The following is a 17,243-nucleotide window of genomic DNA, read 5'->3' on the forward strand; positions in this document are numbered from 1 at the left end:
ACTCATACTCTTTACATGAACAAAATGTCTTAGATCTTAACATTCAGGTTTGTTTCCTGTTGCTTATCAGTGACACATTTATTTTTAAAAAGGACGTTTCCTGTAAGTTTGAGGGCAAACACTATATGGAAATGTATCAGTAAAGCTGTTCCATATAGTCTGTACTTGTCATTTTATTTAAAAATACAAACACTGTACAATGTGCTAGATTTGACGGATGATATTCACTTGAAGCTAAAGTGCATTTTTACATCTCTTGTTTTTAATGTAATGTTTGTTTGTATGGACTGTGAGTCAATATCAGTACACATCAGGCAGAGTATTCCAGCAGCTACAAACATCAAAACGAAAAAGCCAGTATAGAATTTTTGAATTTGGAGACACCTGAAGGCGCCAAGGACCAGCTTACCTTTAAAGGCCCATTTCCTCAAGCATGTTATTGATACTGCTGACGAGCAAAGCCATGCAGGACTGTAGACAATAAACAAATTATAGTATATCAGTTATAAAAACTAACTGGAAGATGGGCAGGGGGAGTGGTGTAATAACATATCTAATTAACCTTTAATTGAAAAAAAGGACTCTAATCAACATAAAATTGTAATAGGCTATACAGCATAGCAAACTAAGAAAGGCAAGGCAACTGTTGAGACGCCTGACTCGTACATTCAGGGACATTTTATATAAGTTGGGGCAATTCATAAAGTTCATAAAAACAAGTTCATAAAATTCACAAAGTAAAACTGTTGTGGAAAGCTTTTGGTGCGGGATGCAGTTGAATAAAACCACTAGGTGGAGCGACACAGGCTCATACAGCCAAAGTGAACTTTGGCACTGAAGTCCGGACTCCACCTGGAATGTGGGCCAAACTCGGATCTCAAGGTGCAGTCATATGACTCCCAGATGGCTGAATGCGAGTCAACAAAGCTGGAGATGGCTTTGTGAAAAGAACTCAACAAGGTTCATGTTATTGAGGGTTTCTACTGTGTTGGAAGAAATCCGTCTTGGCTGGTTTCAGCCTGGAGGGCGCGCAGGAAGATGGGCGTCGGGAAGTGGGGTGTTGTTCAGGCATTATAGGAGGATGGTAGTTTCTCTGTGGGTGCGCTGCGTCAGGCAAACTTTTCTTCACCTGTGCACGGTGTGATTGCGAATCCCGCAGGTACTGATGGAATATCTGACTAACGGAAATCCACGGCAGACAGCAGGAGAGGAGGACGGCTCACCGAGTCTCCAGAGAAGAGTAGCAGCGGTCAGCTCTCCTGCTCTGTCCGCCGCACGTCTCACCTTACCCGGAGTCATGGACGCTGAGGGGAGGGTCGACGAGTCAAGACTGAGGATGCACATTTTCAAAAACGGTAGATCTATCTATCTATCTATCTATCTATCTATCTATCTATCTATCTATCTATCTATCTATCTATCTATCTATCTATCTATCTATCTATCTATCTATCTATCTAAATACGTGGTTTTCCTGAATACAAAGTAATGAAACCGTTTGCATACAGCATAGGTTAAGTATTTGTCCTAGGCTCAGTTTTAACTTAATTGACAGATACAGTGGGTAGGCTATGGTATTATGAGGTCACACAAGGGCAGAAGGAAATCTGCAATAATCTCAAAAAGCTCATTTAGAAATTTAAAGTCTTAATCCTGTTAAATTTATGTTTTCTGTATTAGTATAGTATGATTTGACAGCAAAGAGCCACGAAGTTGTGCTAGACATGCTTATAGTTGCATCTACAGAAATGTACACTAATCATGTACATACAAAAGACATTACGAGCTGAAAGGATGGACAATTCTGATATGTTTAAAAAATAATTGACCCACTCTCATTGAGCAAATTTGTCTAAATGCAAAAATAGACGCTCATTTATATTTCAGAATTGCCTACACTAATAAAATCTATGCCCACACACATTTACTTTTAAGTAAATAACATAACAAGGACTTTTTATGATCACATGCATCACGGGTCAGCCTTGTTCCATGTGCTGAATTGTTACCATAGTTATTCCTTCAAAACCAAGAGAAAGTCAAGTGATGTGTTGCTTCAGGACATTGTTTCAGCCACAGTCGAACTATTCTCTAAAATCTAACATTTAGACGTGCGTTGACCCCCCTCGAGCAAAGAACCCCAGTGTGACCACTCTGACAAAACAATAAATACCATTTATAGAGTTGGCAAGATTTCTAACAAGCTGAATAAAGTCACGAGATTCCACAGTCAGAGGAAGAGTTCCGGTGAAGTGTGTGATGCTAAGAAATGAGGATAGCACTTGATTAGTGTTTCAGAGGCATCTCCAGTACATCCAATACATTGTCACAGAGGTAAAAACATCACACTGAATCTATCATCTGTGAGCAGTAATGTGGAAATTCACCCTCCTTTCCCGTGGCCCTCTGACCTTTATGCACATTCCATCCCTACAAGGGAACCAAAGATTAAAAAACCTGCAGAGCAAAACATTACATAAGATATAGTCTCAAACCCCCCTGAAAACAGAGTAAAGTTCACCAAATCTGGGAGCAGCTATTGTTTTCTAAAGAGCGTATGGCATCTCAGATTCCTTCTTGTGCCCAGACTTTCTCAGCTGATTCTTGCATTTAGGATTTGTTATGATCTCCAGGCTTGAAAACATACAAGTCAAGTATATATTTGTCCATTGTAAATGATGCGAAGGTTTTCAATCCTTGTGAAGGTGGTGTCTCTCCCTCTGAGCGTGGCCTGGCGTGGCGCTTCCTGTTTGGGATGTACCCATGCAGCTCGACAGCTTTGGAGCGTACTCTGCTGCAGGAGCAGTTGGCCATACGTTACCAGGTCATGAAAAGAAAGTGGCAGCAGTTCCTTCCGTCAGCCGTGCGGATGCACCTCAACGGCACTGATTGTAAACGCCCAAGCATGCACAAACCTTGTCATGTTGAAGTTCTTTCAGCTTGGCACTAAAGTGTGTCAACCTTATTATTCCTGATTTTCTCTTTCTCTTTTGCACTGCCATTTATCTATCTTCATACCAGCTGAGTTGGTGGCAGCAGTCAGGTACTTCGACCAGAGGCAAGCACAAGTCCAGCAACAGGCCCAAGACCAGAGTGAGGTCAGGGACAGGCTGACTTTCTTAGAGCTGCAGGCACAGGTTTGATATGTTGAATATATGTTAGTATAATTCTAATCTTTATATTTTTATATTTTATATTTTATATGTGCTTGTGTTTTCTATTCAATACATTTATTCTTTGGTTCTATTATCTAGATCACTGTGGTTTCCAATTAATGTATTTTCTTTGGTATTGTTTGGTGGAAAAGAAACAGTTTAACATGGGAGGAGTAGAGTATGTTCAGTGTAATCACTCAACAGGATCTAATTTAGTTAAACACACTGTTTGTCATTTATTTACCTATGGTATCAGTTGACCTCCTTGTACTGGTGAGACTGACATTTTAAGCACTTCAGTCTGGAGAATGTGTGCACTTAGCAAACAAGAAACTACTGAAACTAATTTACAGCCAATACATGTTTACTCCCTTTTCTAATAAAACAATAAGATAGAATTTAAGTTTTTTTTTACTACATTTTCTTCCTGTTACCAGATATTGTTTGAGCGGGACACATTTGACCAGGAAGAGCTACGGGAAGCCATACGAATCATTGACAAAGATGTCCCAAGAACTAACAGAGACCTGAGCTATTACCAGTGAGTGGTAGCCATTATTATGGTCTTTTTGCCCATTAAAAAGTAGATTTAAGATATGACTCATGGAGTTATGTGTGGAGTTTGATTGCTGAACCTTAATGAGAAGTTAGCAGGAGAAAACATCTGGACAAGAAGAGATTACTGACTTTCCGCTTACCTCAGCTGATACAGAGACAAGCCAAACAAAGAGAGCAATAGACTGTGTTAAGTCAGGTTTCAACTGCTTTTAAAACAAGTCCCTTCTGTAATACGTATAGCCACATCAACTTTTTCATATTTACACAAATCAAGTCATAGTATTGCACAGCACTCAGCACAAGAACTTGGTCATTGCTTTGTCAAGCAAGTCCCTCTTTGATCAGGCTTTAATGCTTCACATATGTGTTCTGAATTTAGGTACACACAGGAAAAAACTTAATTTGTAGCTACCAAGATATTTGTTTCTCCTGCCCCTCAGTGCTCCAGAACCAGTCTGTTTTGCTCGAGTCTTTCCTAAAATCAGATTTCATTGTTACATGCTCTAAAATGTTTGAACTGAAATGTCACATCCTCGTAGATGCTTTGTATCAGTGATTAAGATTGAGGTTTCCAACTAATCTAGCTCACTTATGCCACACAAATACTTTATGTGTCTGCAGGGGTGAAGGTTCAGGCAATCTGTTGGTGTTGAGAGATATCCTCATCACTTATGCTGCTTTTCATCCAGGTAAACAAGAATGAACCCATATCAGCTTTATTGACACTGATTATATCAGACAGCAATGATAGCCTGTATTTGTTACACTGACTACCTTGTTTTTGCACCACTTGATTGTGGATTTCAGAGGTCAGTTATGCCCAGGGAATGAATGACCTGTGCAGTCGGTTCCTTGAGGTCCTCGACTCTGAGGTCGACACTTTCTGGAGTTTCTCCTGCTACATGGAGAAGTTCTCCAGGGACTTCAGGGCTGATGGTCTGCACAGAAAAATAGGTAAGAGTTAGAAAATAGGGTAGAACAAAGAGAACAAAAACAAAACACCAAATATTTGTTATTTTCATAAGATTTACACAATATGTCATGAAAATTTGAATTTTCCACTATTGTAATTGCAAAAAAGTGTCAGGACCTCTAGTGGTAAAACAAGGACATTGAAAACAGTTCCTGAACTTGAAAAATTATTTGTCCAGAGCACAAGTTGTTGTCTGCACATAAGTGTAACAAAGTGATAGATTGTATTATGTTGTATACTGTACAAGTATTTGAATGAGTTGTGTCTTTTAGAGTTGGAAGCGGCCCTGTTGAAGGAACTTGACCCACAGCTCCACGCTCACTTAGTTACAGACAGCATGGAGAGCTTCACTTTCTGCCACAGGTACTGCATGAGCACAGCAGGGTACATCTTTGGCACCATTCTGTATTTTAATTCTCTACAAACGCATATGGTTGTGTCTCCTTATTACACATGTACATTTGTTTGTGCATGTGTTGCTCCTTCTTATAGATGGCTGCTGCTGGGTTTCCAGAGGGAATTTGAACACAGTGACGCGCTACGTTTGTTCGAGATCCTGAGTTGTGACCACCTGGAGCTCATTTCCCAACAAGTAGACCGAGCCCGTTATCAGGAAAGGCTGGCACGAAAATACAGCACAGGTGATTCAAAGAGCTCAAGTTGACAGAATAAATGAGGCTGTATGTGAAAAGCAGTGACCTCTGTTACATGTCTTACATTTATTTAGTGATATATCTTGATGATGTTGATGTTCGCAGAGGATAATTCACAGTCAGAACTGCAGGCCATCAACACTGACTTCACCTTTGAGCTCTTCATCTGTGCAGCCATTCTGTTAGACAACAGAGAGTCCCTGCTGCAGTGCAGAGACGATGTACAGCTTATCCACTTTACAAGCAGGTTTGTCTATATGCTGAGACCTACAAATCATTGTGCATTTGTGAATCTGTTTGAATATGTCGGTAAAAACTTTGCTTTTTGTGCAGCCTTCAGGGAACACTAGACCTGAACAGCACACTGAAGAAGGCAGAGCACCATTTCTACAACTACTGCAAGCGCTGTGCTTGGGACTACATGAATGGGCACTGTAGAGCACACAAAAGCAAGGAAGAAGACTTTCTTTATCAGCTTCGGAGTTTATTTGTTTTAAAGTGATATTAACTATTTAAATATTTCACACTTGAAACTGTAATTTGGAACAAGGGACCGGTAATCCCTATTTGGAGTTTAGATGGCACGCATTCTTCAAACTCCTGAGGGAAACACACTGAAGTACTGATGGCTGCTTACTTTTTCATCAGTTATTGTTATTGTTATTAAGTGTATAGTATTTTTTGTATTAATGTAGACCGACACATACTGTGAGTCATTTTGTTTGCTCTCATGAACTGCCATAATACAAAAAGCTCTTAGCAAATACCTCATTACCTCAGAATTAGATCTTAGAGGATTATTCTTTGCATGTTAAGCAATATTAAACTCCTGGAAGAAAACATAGCTGTCATGTGTGATGAGTAAGATCTGGTGTGTTGCAACAGGTGGTGACTGCAATGAACTGAAGTTATATTAAATGACAGATGGCTTATGTGTCAAAGTGGCCTTTGCAACAAGAATAGATATCTACTTTTTGAGCTCTGGCAGAGGGAGCGTGCAGTAAGGGAAAGGAAAATGTTGGCTGGTTCTTACTGCACATCTAAGAGAATGAAGCACAATTTTTTTTACTTGACTCACAATGTAAATAACCTTAAAATGGTAAATACTGCACTATTAATGGTCTTCCACTTAAAATTATACCTCAATAAAACTAATGAAGATTGTTTTTTATGTGGTGTTAGAAAATAAGCATGTTGGAATTCAAATTTTGGAATGTAAGAAACCCCCGAAAAACTTCATATGTGTCTTTTTAACATGTGTTTTAATTACTGTACACTGCTTTTAAGTTGTATTTCTAGCAAACTAATGATATGAGCCTTCACCTTTCAGTCCCTATACTGCAGATGGTATTAACATCTGACTTAGATTTGAGGATTTTTTATTTTATTTTTTTTACCATTCTCAAACATCTGTTTAAGACAAAGTGCACATTGTTCGTTTATGTTTGCATGATTCCAGAAGTTTAAGGCTATCAAGAATTATTCAGAATACCACGGTGAAGTTTTAACTTGTTTTTCAGGGCAGTGTTTTCCTCAGGATCCCATCAGTACATCAAACTCTCTGTATTTAAACATGATCCATGTTCAGGAATTACTTTTTCATATCAGAGCAATGCTCACAGGTTTGATTTAGGTGTCAAATCAAAGCTTTATCTCTCCTTAAGTCTAGCACATTCTGCATTTTTTCCATTTTGCTAAATGTCAGAGGACTGCTTGAATCAACAACCGCTCTCTTTCTGGGAACTCCAACAGTAAATGGTCTAGAACTTTCTGTAGTAGGGTCACCTGACACCCTGATGTGCTCTATATAGACTTGGAAGCAGATACACTCTCCCTCTTAGTCTACCTACCGGGAGAAGGAAAGGAGCGCTGGAGAGGAGCTCAGACGTTGGTGTTGTGTGCGGGGTGAAAACAAAGGACCACTCTAACTCAGTAAAATCTCAAGTGTTGAACATCTGACAGCTGAAGGTAACCCATATAAAAGGAGCATTGCACTCAGCCCGGCTTTATAGGTTGTCTTGCTTGTGCTTTATGAACTTAACTGCCAAATGTCGAAGTACTTAAAGGCTTGCATGGTGCCTGTCAAACAAGCTGAAACAGAACTATGAAAAACCACAGTTTGTGTAAGTGACTGTGCAGAAAGCAAAGTGTCTCCATGGAGGATTTCTCACAATAGTATCAGTTTGATGTGATCTTGCCTCTGCAGGACCCTCTTAACTATACAGTACACCTAAGACACGATACAATACACATACCCTCCATTATGATGTTAAGCCCATGTTGGAACATTTTTTTGGTATTGCACATGACAAGTTTTAGACTTGAGCATGTGCCTGAAGGTGAAGCAAGAGCACCACGTCAGTATTTTCTGTTCTGTGTTACGCAACAGGATGACAAGTAATAATTCAATAACATGCTCTGGATTCAGCAGTTCTGTGACAGGAAAACAACAAATGTTTTACTGTCAATGGTGACACATACAAACTAAAAAGTATCAAAAGTTTAATCCCAGCAGTTTTGTGTTCTGCAATTTGGTCTAATATTTTACAGTTTGAGTTTTTCACCACGTCAGTATTTTCTGTTCTGTGTTATGCAACCGGATAACAAGTGATAATTCAATAACGTGCTCTGGATTCAGCAGTTCTGGGACAGTAAAAGAACAAACGTTTTACTGTCAATGCTGAGACATACAAACTAAAAAGTATCAAAAGTTTAATCACAGCAGTTTTGTGTTCTGCAATTTGGTGTAATATTTACACTTCGAAATTGTCTCCACTCCAAAAAAGTTGTTTTTCCCCATGCCTCAGTCTACTGGTTTTGTTAGAGCACAGCAACAAGCAAATATGGTGATTTCTCCACTAATCAAATATATTTGTAACCCCACCTCAAAGCTGTAGTTTCCTGTGGTCATTTTTGCTTTAAAATAAAACTTTATTTCAATAGAAACCTGGCAGGTTTAACTCATTAGTCATTGATAGATGATCCCTGCCTTTTTAGACACCTTCCATTAATTTCCATGAAGACACGCTGATACTTAATATAGTTACTGTAAACTATTTGGAGTCATAGACACACTGATCACTGCTCCAGGATCAGTACAACACATTTCATTAGCCTGACTGTGGCACTTAAGTGTTGTGTTGCTGTGAGTGAATTGAATGTGACATAGCCCAGTCATTTTGGTTTCAAGTGACTGGAGTTGGTTTAAGCTGCTACACCACCTAATGTAGCTGAGCCTCTCACAGCCATGCACCTGGGCTCATGTAAAAAACAGGGATAGGTACACCTTTATAGAGATGCATACAGTGAACTTACTTACAGATACTAACATGTAAATACAAAGAATAATAAAACAATAAAAGGGCTACAAATATTTGATTGTTTCTTTTGTTGATCTCAGATGTCTAAAGGACCAGCAGTAGGCATTGATCTGGGAACCACATATTCCTGTGTGGGCATCTTCCAGCATGGCAAAGTGGAGATCATTGCCAATGACCAAGGAAACAGGACCACACCCAGCTATGTGGCCTTTACAGACACTGAGAGACTGATTGGAGATGCTGCCAAGAACCAGGTGGCCATGAACCCCACCAACACTGTGTTTGGTAAGGATGGCAACATAACCACACTACAGGCTCAAGAACAGTGACCAAAAATATTCATTATTCTCCATAGTGTGTTTACCAGTAATCTCTGTGGGGAAAAAACCCTACACTATGTATTTAACTGCATTTAAATACACTGTGAACTAATTATATGATTTGTGCTGTATTGTTTGTTCTCTCAAATCTACTTCAGATGCTAAGCGTCTGATTGGACGTAAGTTTGACGATGCTGTGGTGCAGTCAGACATGAAGCACTGGCCCTTCAAGGTTGTGAATGACTCATCTAAACCCAAGATGGAGGTAGAATACAAGGGTGAGATCAAAACCTTCTACCCGGAGGAGATTTCGTCAATGGTCCTCACCAAGATGAAGGAGATCTCTGAAGCGTATCTCGGCAAGGTATCTAGGAAATAAATGTATGATACTGAGCTTAGGCAGTTTGGTTTTATGCACGTGCACACTTATGGTGAAGCTGAAACAGTAGCTATTATTAAACGCTGCTATACTGTCCAGAGAACATTATCTAGAATATATATAACTATTTACAACAAGCTCTTTCCCCTTCCTCAAAAGAGAGAGAGAGAGAAAACTTTTCTCAAAGTGATTTGTGGCTTCTAATTAAGGTTTTTCACATTTGCAACATGCTATCAGTTTTGTCAAAGTAGATTAGTGTGAACCCATAAAGGCTATTTATTGATAAAAGGTCTTACTATCTTACAGCCTGTGACCAATGCTGTTGTCACAGTTCCTGCTTACTTCAACGACTCCCAGCGTCAAGCCACCAAAGATGCTGGAACCATCTCTGGGTTAAATGTGTTGCGCATCATCAACGAACCCACTGCTGCAGCCATTGCTTATGGCCTAGACAAAAAGGTGACTAATTAATTAAATGTTTGCCTCCACCACAGAGGTCTGATAACTGCTGTTTTTCAATTGCCATTTTTTTCATTTACAAACTGACATAATACAAGAGCCTCTTGCATTATGCCACAAAAAGCTTTATGCAACTTTTCATGGCAATTGCATTAGTACTTCCTAAATATACATTGATGTGTAAAACTTGTGTGGTGGACTTCCCTTTGTAACCAATTCTTATTTTTTTATTAGTAATTCTTTCCATTATCTATTTCAGGTTGGCGGTGAACGTAATGTCCTTATTTTTGACCTTGGAGGCGGTACTTTTGATGTGTCAATTCTGACCATTGAGGATGGCATCTTTGAGGTCAAGTCCACAGCTGGTGACACCCACTTGGGTGGTGAGGACTTTGACAACCGAATGGTTAATCACTTCATTACTGAGTTCAAGCGCAAGTTCAAAAAAGACATCATCGGCAACAAGCGAGCTGTACGTCGTCTACGCACAGCCTGCGAGCGTGCCAAGCGCACCCTCTCCAGCAGCACTCAGGCCAGCATTGAGATCGATTCACTCTACGAGGGAACGGACTTCTACACTTCAATCACCAGAGCCCGTTTTGAAGAGCTTAATGCAGACCTATTCCGTGGGACCCTTGAACCTGTGGAGAAGGCCCTGAGGGACGCCAAGATGGACAAGGCCCAGATCCATGACATTGTCCTGGTGGGTGGCTCCACACGTATCCCAAAGATTCAAAAGCTGCTGCAGGACTTCTTCAATGGCCGCGACCTTAATAAGAGCATCAACCCAGATGAGGCTGTGGCCTATGGAGCAGGTGGATATCTCTCTACTAATTATTCTAACTTATTATTATTATCTAGTTGTATTACTATTTTTGTAAAAAATAAAAATAAAAATTTAAAAGTTGCACAAAGATCATTAGGTGTTTTATATAAGACCTTTCTGCTTATCATGGCATTAGTTTAACAATTTGGAAATGTTTTACAGCTGTGCAAGCTGCCATCTTGGCTGGTGATAAGTCTGAGAATGTACAAGACCTGCTCCTGTTGGATGTCACACCACTCTCCCTGGGAATTGAGACTGCTGGAGGAGTAATGACTGTCCTTATCAAAAGGAACACCACCATCCCCACCAAGCAAACACAGACCTTTACCACCTATTCAGACAACCAGCCTGGTGTGCTAATTCAGGTAGAGCAGCCCCATAGTACATTTCTGGACAGATCTTCTCTCTTCACTCTTCATCAGCTCCAGCCTATTACAATTACTGAATGTATTCGCTGCTTCACAATTTGACTTTAGATTTTTTTTTTCAGGTTTATGAAGGTGAAAGAGCCATGACCAAGGACAATAATATCCTGGGCAAGTTTGAGCTTACCGGTATTCCACCTGCTCCCAGAGGAGTCCCTCAGATTGAGGTGACCTTTGACATTGATGCCAATGGCATTCTCAATGTGTCTGCAGTGGACAAAAGCACCGGAAAGGAGAACAAGATCACCATCACCAATGACAAAGGTACATGACCATAAAACCAAGAGCCCGTGTACTACTTTACGAAAGAAAGCTGCACATAAACAGAGAGAATAATTGAATAAATGCTGAACAAGGTGTAAAGAGCTTTGTATTTCTTCCTCCCATAGGGCGGCTGAGCAAGGAGGACATTGAGCGTATGGTGCAAGAAGCAGAGCAGTTCCAGGCTGAGGACGAGCTCCAGAGAGACAAGGTCACTGCCAAGAACTCCCTTGAATCTCTGGCCTTCAACATGAAGAGCACTGTGGAGGATGAGAAGCTTCAAGACAAGATCAGCCCTGAAGACAAAAAGTCAATTGTGGACAAGTGCAATGAAGTCATTGCCTGGCTGGACAAGAACCAGGTAAATGTTAGTGGAATGGGTGTTTATGAGAGACAAAACTTCCTCTTTGATTCACATTGTGAAAGCAGAGATTTATTATGTTCACATTCCCCTAACAATTTCTCCACTTCCCTTTCACATCATTTTTATATAGCAAGAAACTACAATATGTAACAACCCACATAATATTCATTCATATAATTCTTTATTTCTGTTATCCAGATGGCAGAGAAGGAAGAGTATGAACACCAGCAGAAGGAACTAGAGAAGGTGTGCAACCCCATCATCTCCAAGCTTTACCAGGGTGGTATGCCAGGAGGAATGCCAGGAGGAATGCCAGGAGGAATGCCTGGTGGCTTCCCTGGTGGAGCTGGAGGAGGCTCCTCCTCTGGCCCAACTATCGAAGAGGTCGACTAAACATTCTGTTGACAGTATTTTTTCTCAGATCCTAACATACAGTTGCTGTCTTAAAGCTATATTTCTCAGCCAGAATACACCTTTGATGAACATAAGATCACAGGCTCGTCTGGACATAAATTCTTTCAATAATGTTTGTTCAAAACCTCAGTTCAGATCTAAGCAATCTGACACACAGTAGCAATATTCAGTCACATAAGAGAAAATCATAGTCAAAAGTTGGCTGTCATCATTATTTATTTCTCAACTGATGAGTTGCATGACATCAATAAGTCATCTGTTTTTATCTGTGATTTTCATACATGGAATCAATAAAAATCACCAATGGGATTCTGAGCTGCAAATACACTGTGTGTTTTCTGTGATTTTTGTGAAGATAAGACTTCTTCCTGTAAACAGACCATAAAAGTTCTGATCATAATCATGGTTCCTGCATATTAACACGTCTTTGTCACAGGAAGTATCATCACATTTTGAAAATAGGTGATGAAAAAAGTGCTGATGTAAAACAAGGTGAACAGTGTGTGACACAAGAGTGCAAACAAGTTAAAACTTAACACATTGACTATAGTGTAAATATATCCCAAACATGTATTCAAGTAGTAAGAGAAATAACAAGAGGCAGTGTTATTGCTCTTTACCAATGGAATAATTACATAACAATTTGTTTTGTGCTTATCACCAGATGTTTTTTTCCCAGTCTTATCACGCTTGTATTGGGGGTGTCCATGTGCTGTGGAGTACATCACATGGGACTCAGTGTCAAGTCTGTGAGATACACATATATAAAAGCCAGTTTCACACACAGCTCAGACTCAGGGAAGTGAATAACGACCAAGATATAGTCATGTTCTTGCTTGTCAGTTGTTTTGCCTTTGTGGCCTCTGCACTGGGTGAGTCACTGGTGCTTTACCACCAAATTATGCATTTCCTGTGAAAGGTTGTCTGTGATTATGTGGTAGCAATTGCATTCCAAATGTTTGATTGCTTTCACATTTACAAGATTGTGAACATTCACAATCTGACACTTGGTGGTATATAGATGCCATATTTTTGGGAAAGCAGATAATTAACTGATTGTATGCTTGGGCCTTAGGGTGTGGAATACCTTCTATCAAGCCCCAAGTGAGCGGATACAACAAGATTGTAAATGGACAGAATGCTGTGCCTGGGTCCTGGCCCTGGCAGGTTTCACTTCAGGTAGCCTAAGAAAGGCCCTCTCCATTCCCACTGTAGTGTTGCTACACTCTCAACACTTTGTGTCATTAAGTGAAGATGTCTCATGAATCAATGAATGCAAGTATGCATCTTCCCACTCTTAGGATGGCAGGGGATTCCACTTCTGTGGCGGATCCCTGATCAACCAGTACTGGGTAGTTACTGCTGCTCACTGCCGTGTGTCGTAAGCAACTCTTCACTATGTCTAGCTTCTTCACAAGAAAAATCCCAACACTGCCATTGCTGTAATTATTTGTCTTTGTTATTTTTTTCTCCAGTCCTAGAAGCCACCGTGTAATCCTGGGTGAACATGATCGTCAGTACAACGAGCCAATTCAGGTCAAGACCATTTCCAGGGTAAGCAGCATTGGTTTTCTCTTCTTTATTAAAATGTAAAAACAAATCTTTTCCTTAGTCTGGTTCTGTTTAAATGTCATATGTCATATGTCATTGCTCTATGAAGAAGTGAAACAGCACTACATCTGCTTATTATTCATTCTCACCTTTCCAAACAGGCCATCACTCACCCCTACTACAACTCCCAGAACTTCAACAATGATATCACCCTTCTGAAGTTGTCCTCCCCAGTACAGATGACATCTCGCGTGTCTCCTGTGTGCCTGGCCTCCTCTGGCACCAGCATCCCCTCTGGAACCACATGTGTCACCACTGGGTGGGGCAAGACCGGCCAAACCTGTGAGTGAGCAACTACTTTCAAAATCTTACAGATAGGGTACATATACAAACATCTATCTATCTATCTATCTATCTATCTATCTATCTATCTATCTATCTATCTATCTATCTATCTATCTATCTATCTATCTATCTATCTATCTATCTATCTATCTATCTATCTATCTATCTATCTATCTATCTATCTATCGATCTATCTATCTATCTATCTATCTATCTATCTATCTATCTATCTATCTATCTATCTATCTATCTATCTATCTATCTATCTATCTATCTCCCTTTCTTCTCTATCTCCAGCAAGCCCCCGCTACCTCCAGCAGACTGCCCTGCCTCTGCTCAGCCCTGCTCAGTGCAAGCAATACTGGGGTTATAACAGAATCACTGATGCCATGATCTGTGCTGGTGCTTCTGGAGTCTCCTCCTGTCAGGTAAAAACATGGAGATTTTAAAGGAAATTAAAAAGCCTTTCTTTCAAAACAACAATTAGCAGAAAGTCAGTTATTAACCAATTGTTCATGACAAACTAATAATATTTTTAATACATTTGAAAATTAAAATAAATATAAATAGTAAATAATTTGTTCACATTTCATAAAGCTATCTTCAAGCATGTGTTAAAGGTCTACAAATAGGTTAGCAATTAATTATATATGTAAATTCTAAAGTTATATGTCATATATTGATATGTCAGTAGTAAACCAGAGGTTACTCATAAACATACATAAGTACACACATTTAAGTACATAAACATGTACTTAAATATGTGTGATATACACATATAATTGTGAACACATAATACCCAACCTGTTAAAGGATTTATTTGAAGATGTTGAAGATGAAAGTTTTACAAGAAGGTATTCTTACTCAAGATGTATGTTCTTGCTGCATATCTGTTTTCCTGTTTCTGATTTCATATGAAATTACTGGCCAGCCCATTTCCTGTATAAAGCTGCTGTACAGAAAACAGGTTCTCCTCAATGCATCACTATTAGGCAATATGAAGGGCTTAATACATTTATTTTTAAGGAATCCTATTTTATGACCCAATGCAAGCACTTAAAAATAAGATAAGAAAACATATTTGTCTATTTTAGGGAGACTCTGGTGGCCCTCTGGTCTGTGAGAACAGTGGAGTGTGGTCTCTTGTGGGCATTGTGTCCTGGGGCACCTCTAACTGCAACGTGCGTACCCCCGCCGTGTATGCCCGTGTGTCCTACCTGCGGGGATGGATTGACCAGACTGTTGCTTCCAACTAACGTGCCAAGTACATACATGTATCTCAACACTTCATCATCCTACACCTCAGTGAGCAGGATGATGAAGTGTGGGTTGAAGGGTGAACAGGTTGAATGTAGCATTAATACCAACAGTTACAATAATGTTAGGCTACTAATTCTAGTAGCAATTGATTGGCTGATTGGTAGCAGCTACTCAGTGTGCTGGGTTTTGTGCATTTGTGAGAAATCATGCATAAAATAAAATTCTTAAGAACACTTGTGTTGGCTCTCGTATTTTACATTCATGTCAGCTTAACAAACTGGAGTGACATGCTGTCTGTGTGTTTTGTGCGTATGTGTGCCCGTGTAAACTATAGATACTATACTGTAGGTCGTAAGTTCAGTCGCCAAAAACAACCTATAGTTATACTGTATATGAGTGACAGAGCGGCTGTAGTAATTATGACCTAGGGAAGTGGCACAGTTCAGATGATGTCAATATAAGGTGAATTGGGTGGATGGCTAAATAGTTAGATGGCAAAAAAGTCAACTTTGCTACTGCAGACCACCGCTCACTTCCCATTTCAACCACTGTTCGCTGCCTGCTTCCAACCATGGGTGCAATGTTTTTAAAAAACCTTAACATGGTGTTTACTGCTTTCATGACAATGATAATGACAGTGATAATCTTAACCTAAATCACAATATTTTCCTAACCCTAACCAAGTGGTTTAAATTAAATAATTAAAATATAATTATTTTTAACAGTGATTTGTAATGGATTTATAAAGCAGCATATTACTTTCCTATGGGTCGTTCTAAAGTGCAAGACCTACATGGTCTTTAAATTTGGAGGACTAGTTTGAGTGTACAAGGTATTCCTTATGTTTTGGGGATATAAATCTGTTTACACAGTCATATGTGGGGTCTCACCTCCCATTTGGGGACAAAAGGCAACTCACTAAGATAAATCATAGATTTTAGGGTGAAGACTTGGTTTAAAGTTAGGGTAGGCGTACGGTCATTTTAAGGTTGAGTTTAGGAAAGTAGTGGTAGTAGAGAGGGTGGGTCTCCAGAATGTAAGTCAATGTAATGTCCTCTGAAGTGATGGAAACATGACTGTGTATTTGATAGGGGACTCTGCAACATATGACAAAAAAGCATTTTAAAATACAGATCAAAATGTAAATAAAAAGTAGCCTCATTTAAAAAGTTAAGAGTTTATTTGTTTATTTAAAAGGATCCCCATTAGCTGACGCCAAGACGACAGCTAGTCTTCCTGGGGTCCAGACAATAATATTTAATAGAGCACAACATACATTACAATCTCAAGTAAATATAAAAATATATAAAAATGAAAGAAAAACATTATACAGTCATGTATCACCACACTCAAATAAGACGATATAATTACATTACATTGATATCAAATATGTTCTTAATTTTCTTTTAAAACCAGCTTTTCCCTTACGGGAAACTGAACCTCACCTGGAAGACTGTTCCAAAACGCAATTGACCTATAAAATACTGACAACTTCATAGAGTCGGACTTTTGGTTGTAATCAGTCCACTATTCGCCCCTCGAGTGTTATAAGAATGAGTATTTGAGCAGTAAATTATATTATTATAAAAAAATGTAGGAGTCTGAGTATTAATTATTCTATGCAAGTACATTAGTACATTAGCAGATAGTCTGTCCTTGACTCTCAACCAGGTGAGACGTTCATGCATTTCTGCAACACTAGTTCTTGGAGAACAACCAAGAACTAGTCTTGCAGCTTTGTTTTGAGCCACTTGTAATTTGTTTAAAAGACTATTAGATGCCGCTGACCATACAACTGAACAGTAATCAAGATGACATAATGACTTGCTGTATTGTTTGACCATCTATGTGTATATTCATTTTAGGATTATGTAATAATCTATACCAAACATTATACTCTTTGTTTTTGATATATTAAGAATAAGTTTATTGGTTTTGATCCAGTTAAATAATATGCTGATCTCACAAGACAGAACCTGA

At 39.3% G+C, this 17,243-nt stretch overlaps 3 protein-coding genes across 3 annotated transcripts; all 3 read left to right on the forward strand.

Moving 5' to 3' along the window:
- Window positions 1–822: 822 nt before the first annotated feature.
- si:dkey-238d18.4 (TBC1 domain family member 15) lies at window positions 823–6,045 on the forward strand. The gene is made up of 10 exons (XM_062422460.1): window positions 823–1,355; window positions 2,706–2,891; window positions 3,022–3,137; window positions 3,593–3,696; window positions 4,335–4,402; window positions 4,521–4,667; window positions 4,959–5,049; window positions 5,179–5,327; window positions 5,445–5,586; window positions 5,673–6,045. The coding sequence occupies exons 1-10, from the start codon at window positions 1,166–1,168 to the stop codon at window positions 5,839–5,841; spliced, it is 1,362 nt and encodes a 453-aa protein (XP_062278444.1). The 5' UTR covers window positions 823–1,165; the 3' UTR covers window positions 5,842–6,045.
- A 1,158-nt stretch (window positions 6,046–7,203) lies between these two features.
- hsc70 (heat shock cognate 70) lies at window positions 7,204–12,165 on the forward strand. The gene is made up of 9 exons (XM_062422970.1): window positions 7,204–7,307; window positions 8,740–8,944; window positions 9,138–9,343; window positions 9,665–9,817; window positions 10,077–10,632; window positions 10,806–11,008; window positions 11,134–11,332; window positions 11,458–11,690; window positions 11,892–12,165. The coding sequence occupies exons 2-9, from the start codon at window positions 8,740–8,742 to the stop codon at window positions 12,084–12,086; spliced, it is 1,950 nt and encodes a 649-aa protein (XP_062278954.1). The 5' UTR covers window positions 7,204–7,307; the 3' UTR covers window positions 12,087–12,165.
- Window positions 12,166–12,933: 768 nt separating this feature from the next.
- Window positions 12,934–15,446, forward strand: LOC133983394 (chymotrypsin-like protease CTRL-1). The gene is made up of 7 exons (XM_062422464.1): window positions 12,934–12,979; window positions 13,183–13,286; window positions 13,409–13,488; window positions 13,583–13,661; window positions 13,820–14,000; window positions 14,301–14,431; window positions 15,098–15,446. Exons 1-7 carry the CDS (start codon window positions 12,934–12,936, stop codon window positions 15,257–15,259), a joined length of 783 nt encoding a protein of 260 aa, XP_062278448.1. The 3' UTR covers window positions 15,260–15,446.
- The last annotated feature ends 1,797 nt before the right edge of the window (window positions 15,447–17,243 follow it).

Source organism: Scomber scombrus, chromosome 7 (genome assembly GCF_963691925.1).
Source record: "Scomber scombrus chromosome 7, fScoSco1.1, whole genome shotgun sequence".
NCBI classification, from domain to species: Eukaryota; Metazoa; Chordata; class Actinopteri; order Scombriformes; family Scombridae; genus Scomber; species Scomber scombrus.

Excerpts from the sequence above, each read along its gene's own strand:
- si:dkey-238d18.4 (XM_062422460.1), top strand. The coding sequence starts at position 1,166 with ATGGAATATCTGACTAACGGAAATCCACGGCAGACAGCAGGAGAGGAG. Across the intron at positions 4,403-4,520 it reads TTATGCTGCTTTTCATCCAG|AGGTCAGTTATGCCCAGGGA; the intron begins GTAAACAAGAAT and ends TGTGGATTTCAG. Across the intron at positions 5,587-5,672 it reads CTTATCCACTTTACAAGCAG|CCTTCAGGGAACACTAGACC; the intron begins GTTTGTCTATAT and ends CTTTTTGTGCAG.
- hsc70 (XM_062422970.1), top strand. The coding sequence starts at position 8,740 with ATGTCTAAAGGACCAGCAGTAGGCATTGATCTGGGAACCACATATTCC. Across the intron at positions 9,344-9,664 it reads CTGAAGCGTATCTCGGCAAG|CCTGTGACCAATGCTGTTGT; the intron begins GTATCTAGGAAA and ends ACTATCTTACAG. Across the intron at positions 10,633-10,805 it reads GGCTGTGGCCTATGGAGCAG|CTGTGCAAGCTGCCATCTTG; the intron begins GTGGATATCTCT and ends AATGTTTTACAG.
- LOC133983394 (XM_062422464.1), top strand. The coding sequence starts at position 12,934 with ATGTTCTTGCTTGTCAGTTGTTTTGCCTTTGTGGCCTCTGCACTGG. Across the intron at positions 12,980-13,182 it reads CTTTGTGGCCTCTGCACTGG|GGTGTGGAATACCTTCTATC; the intron begins GTGAGTCACTGG and ends CTTGGGCCTTAG. Across the intron at positions 14,001-14,300 it reads GGGCAAGACCGGCCAAACCT|CAAGCCCCCGCTACCTCCAG; the intron begins GTGAGTGAGCAA and ends CTCTATCTCCAG.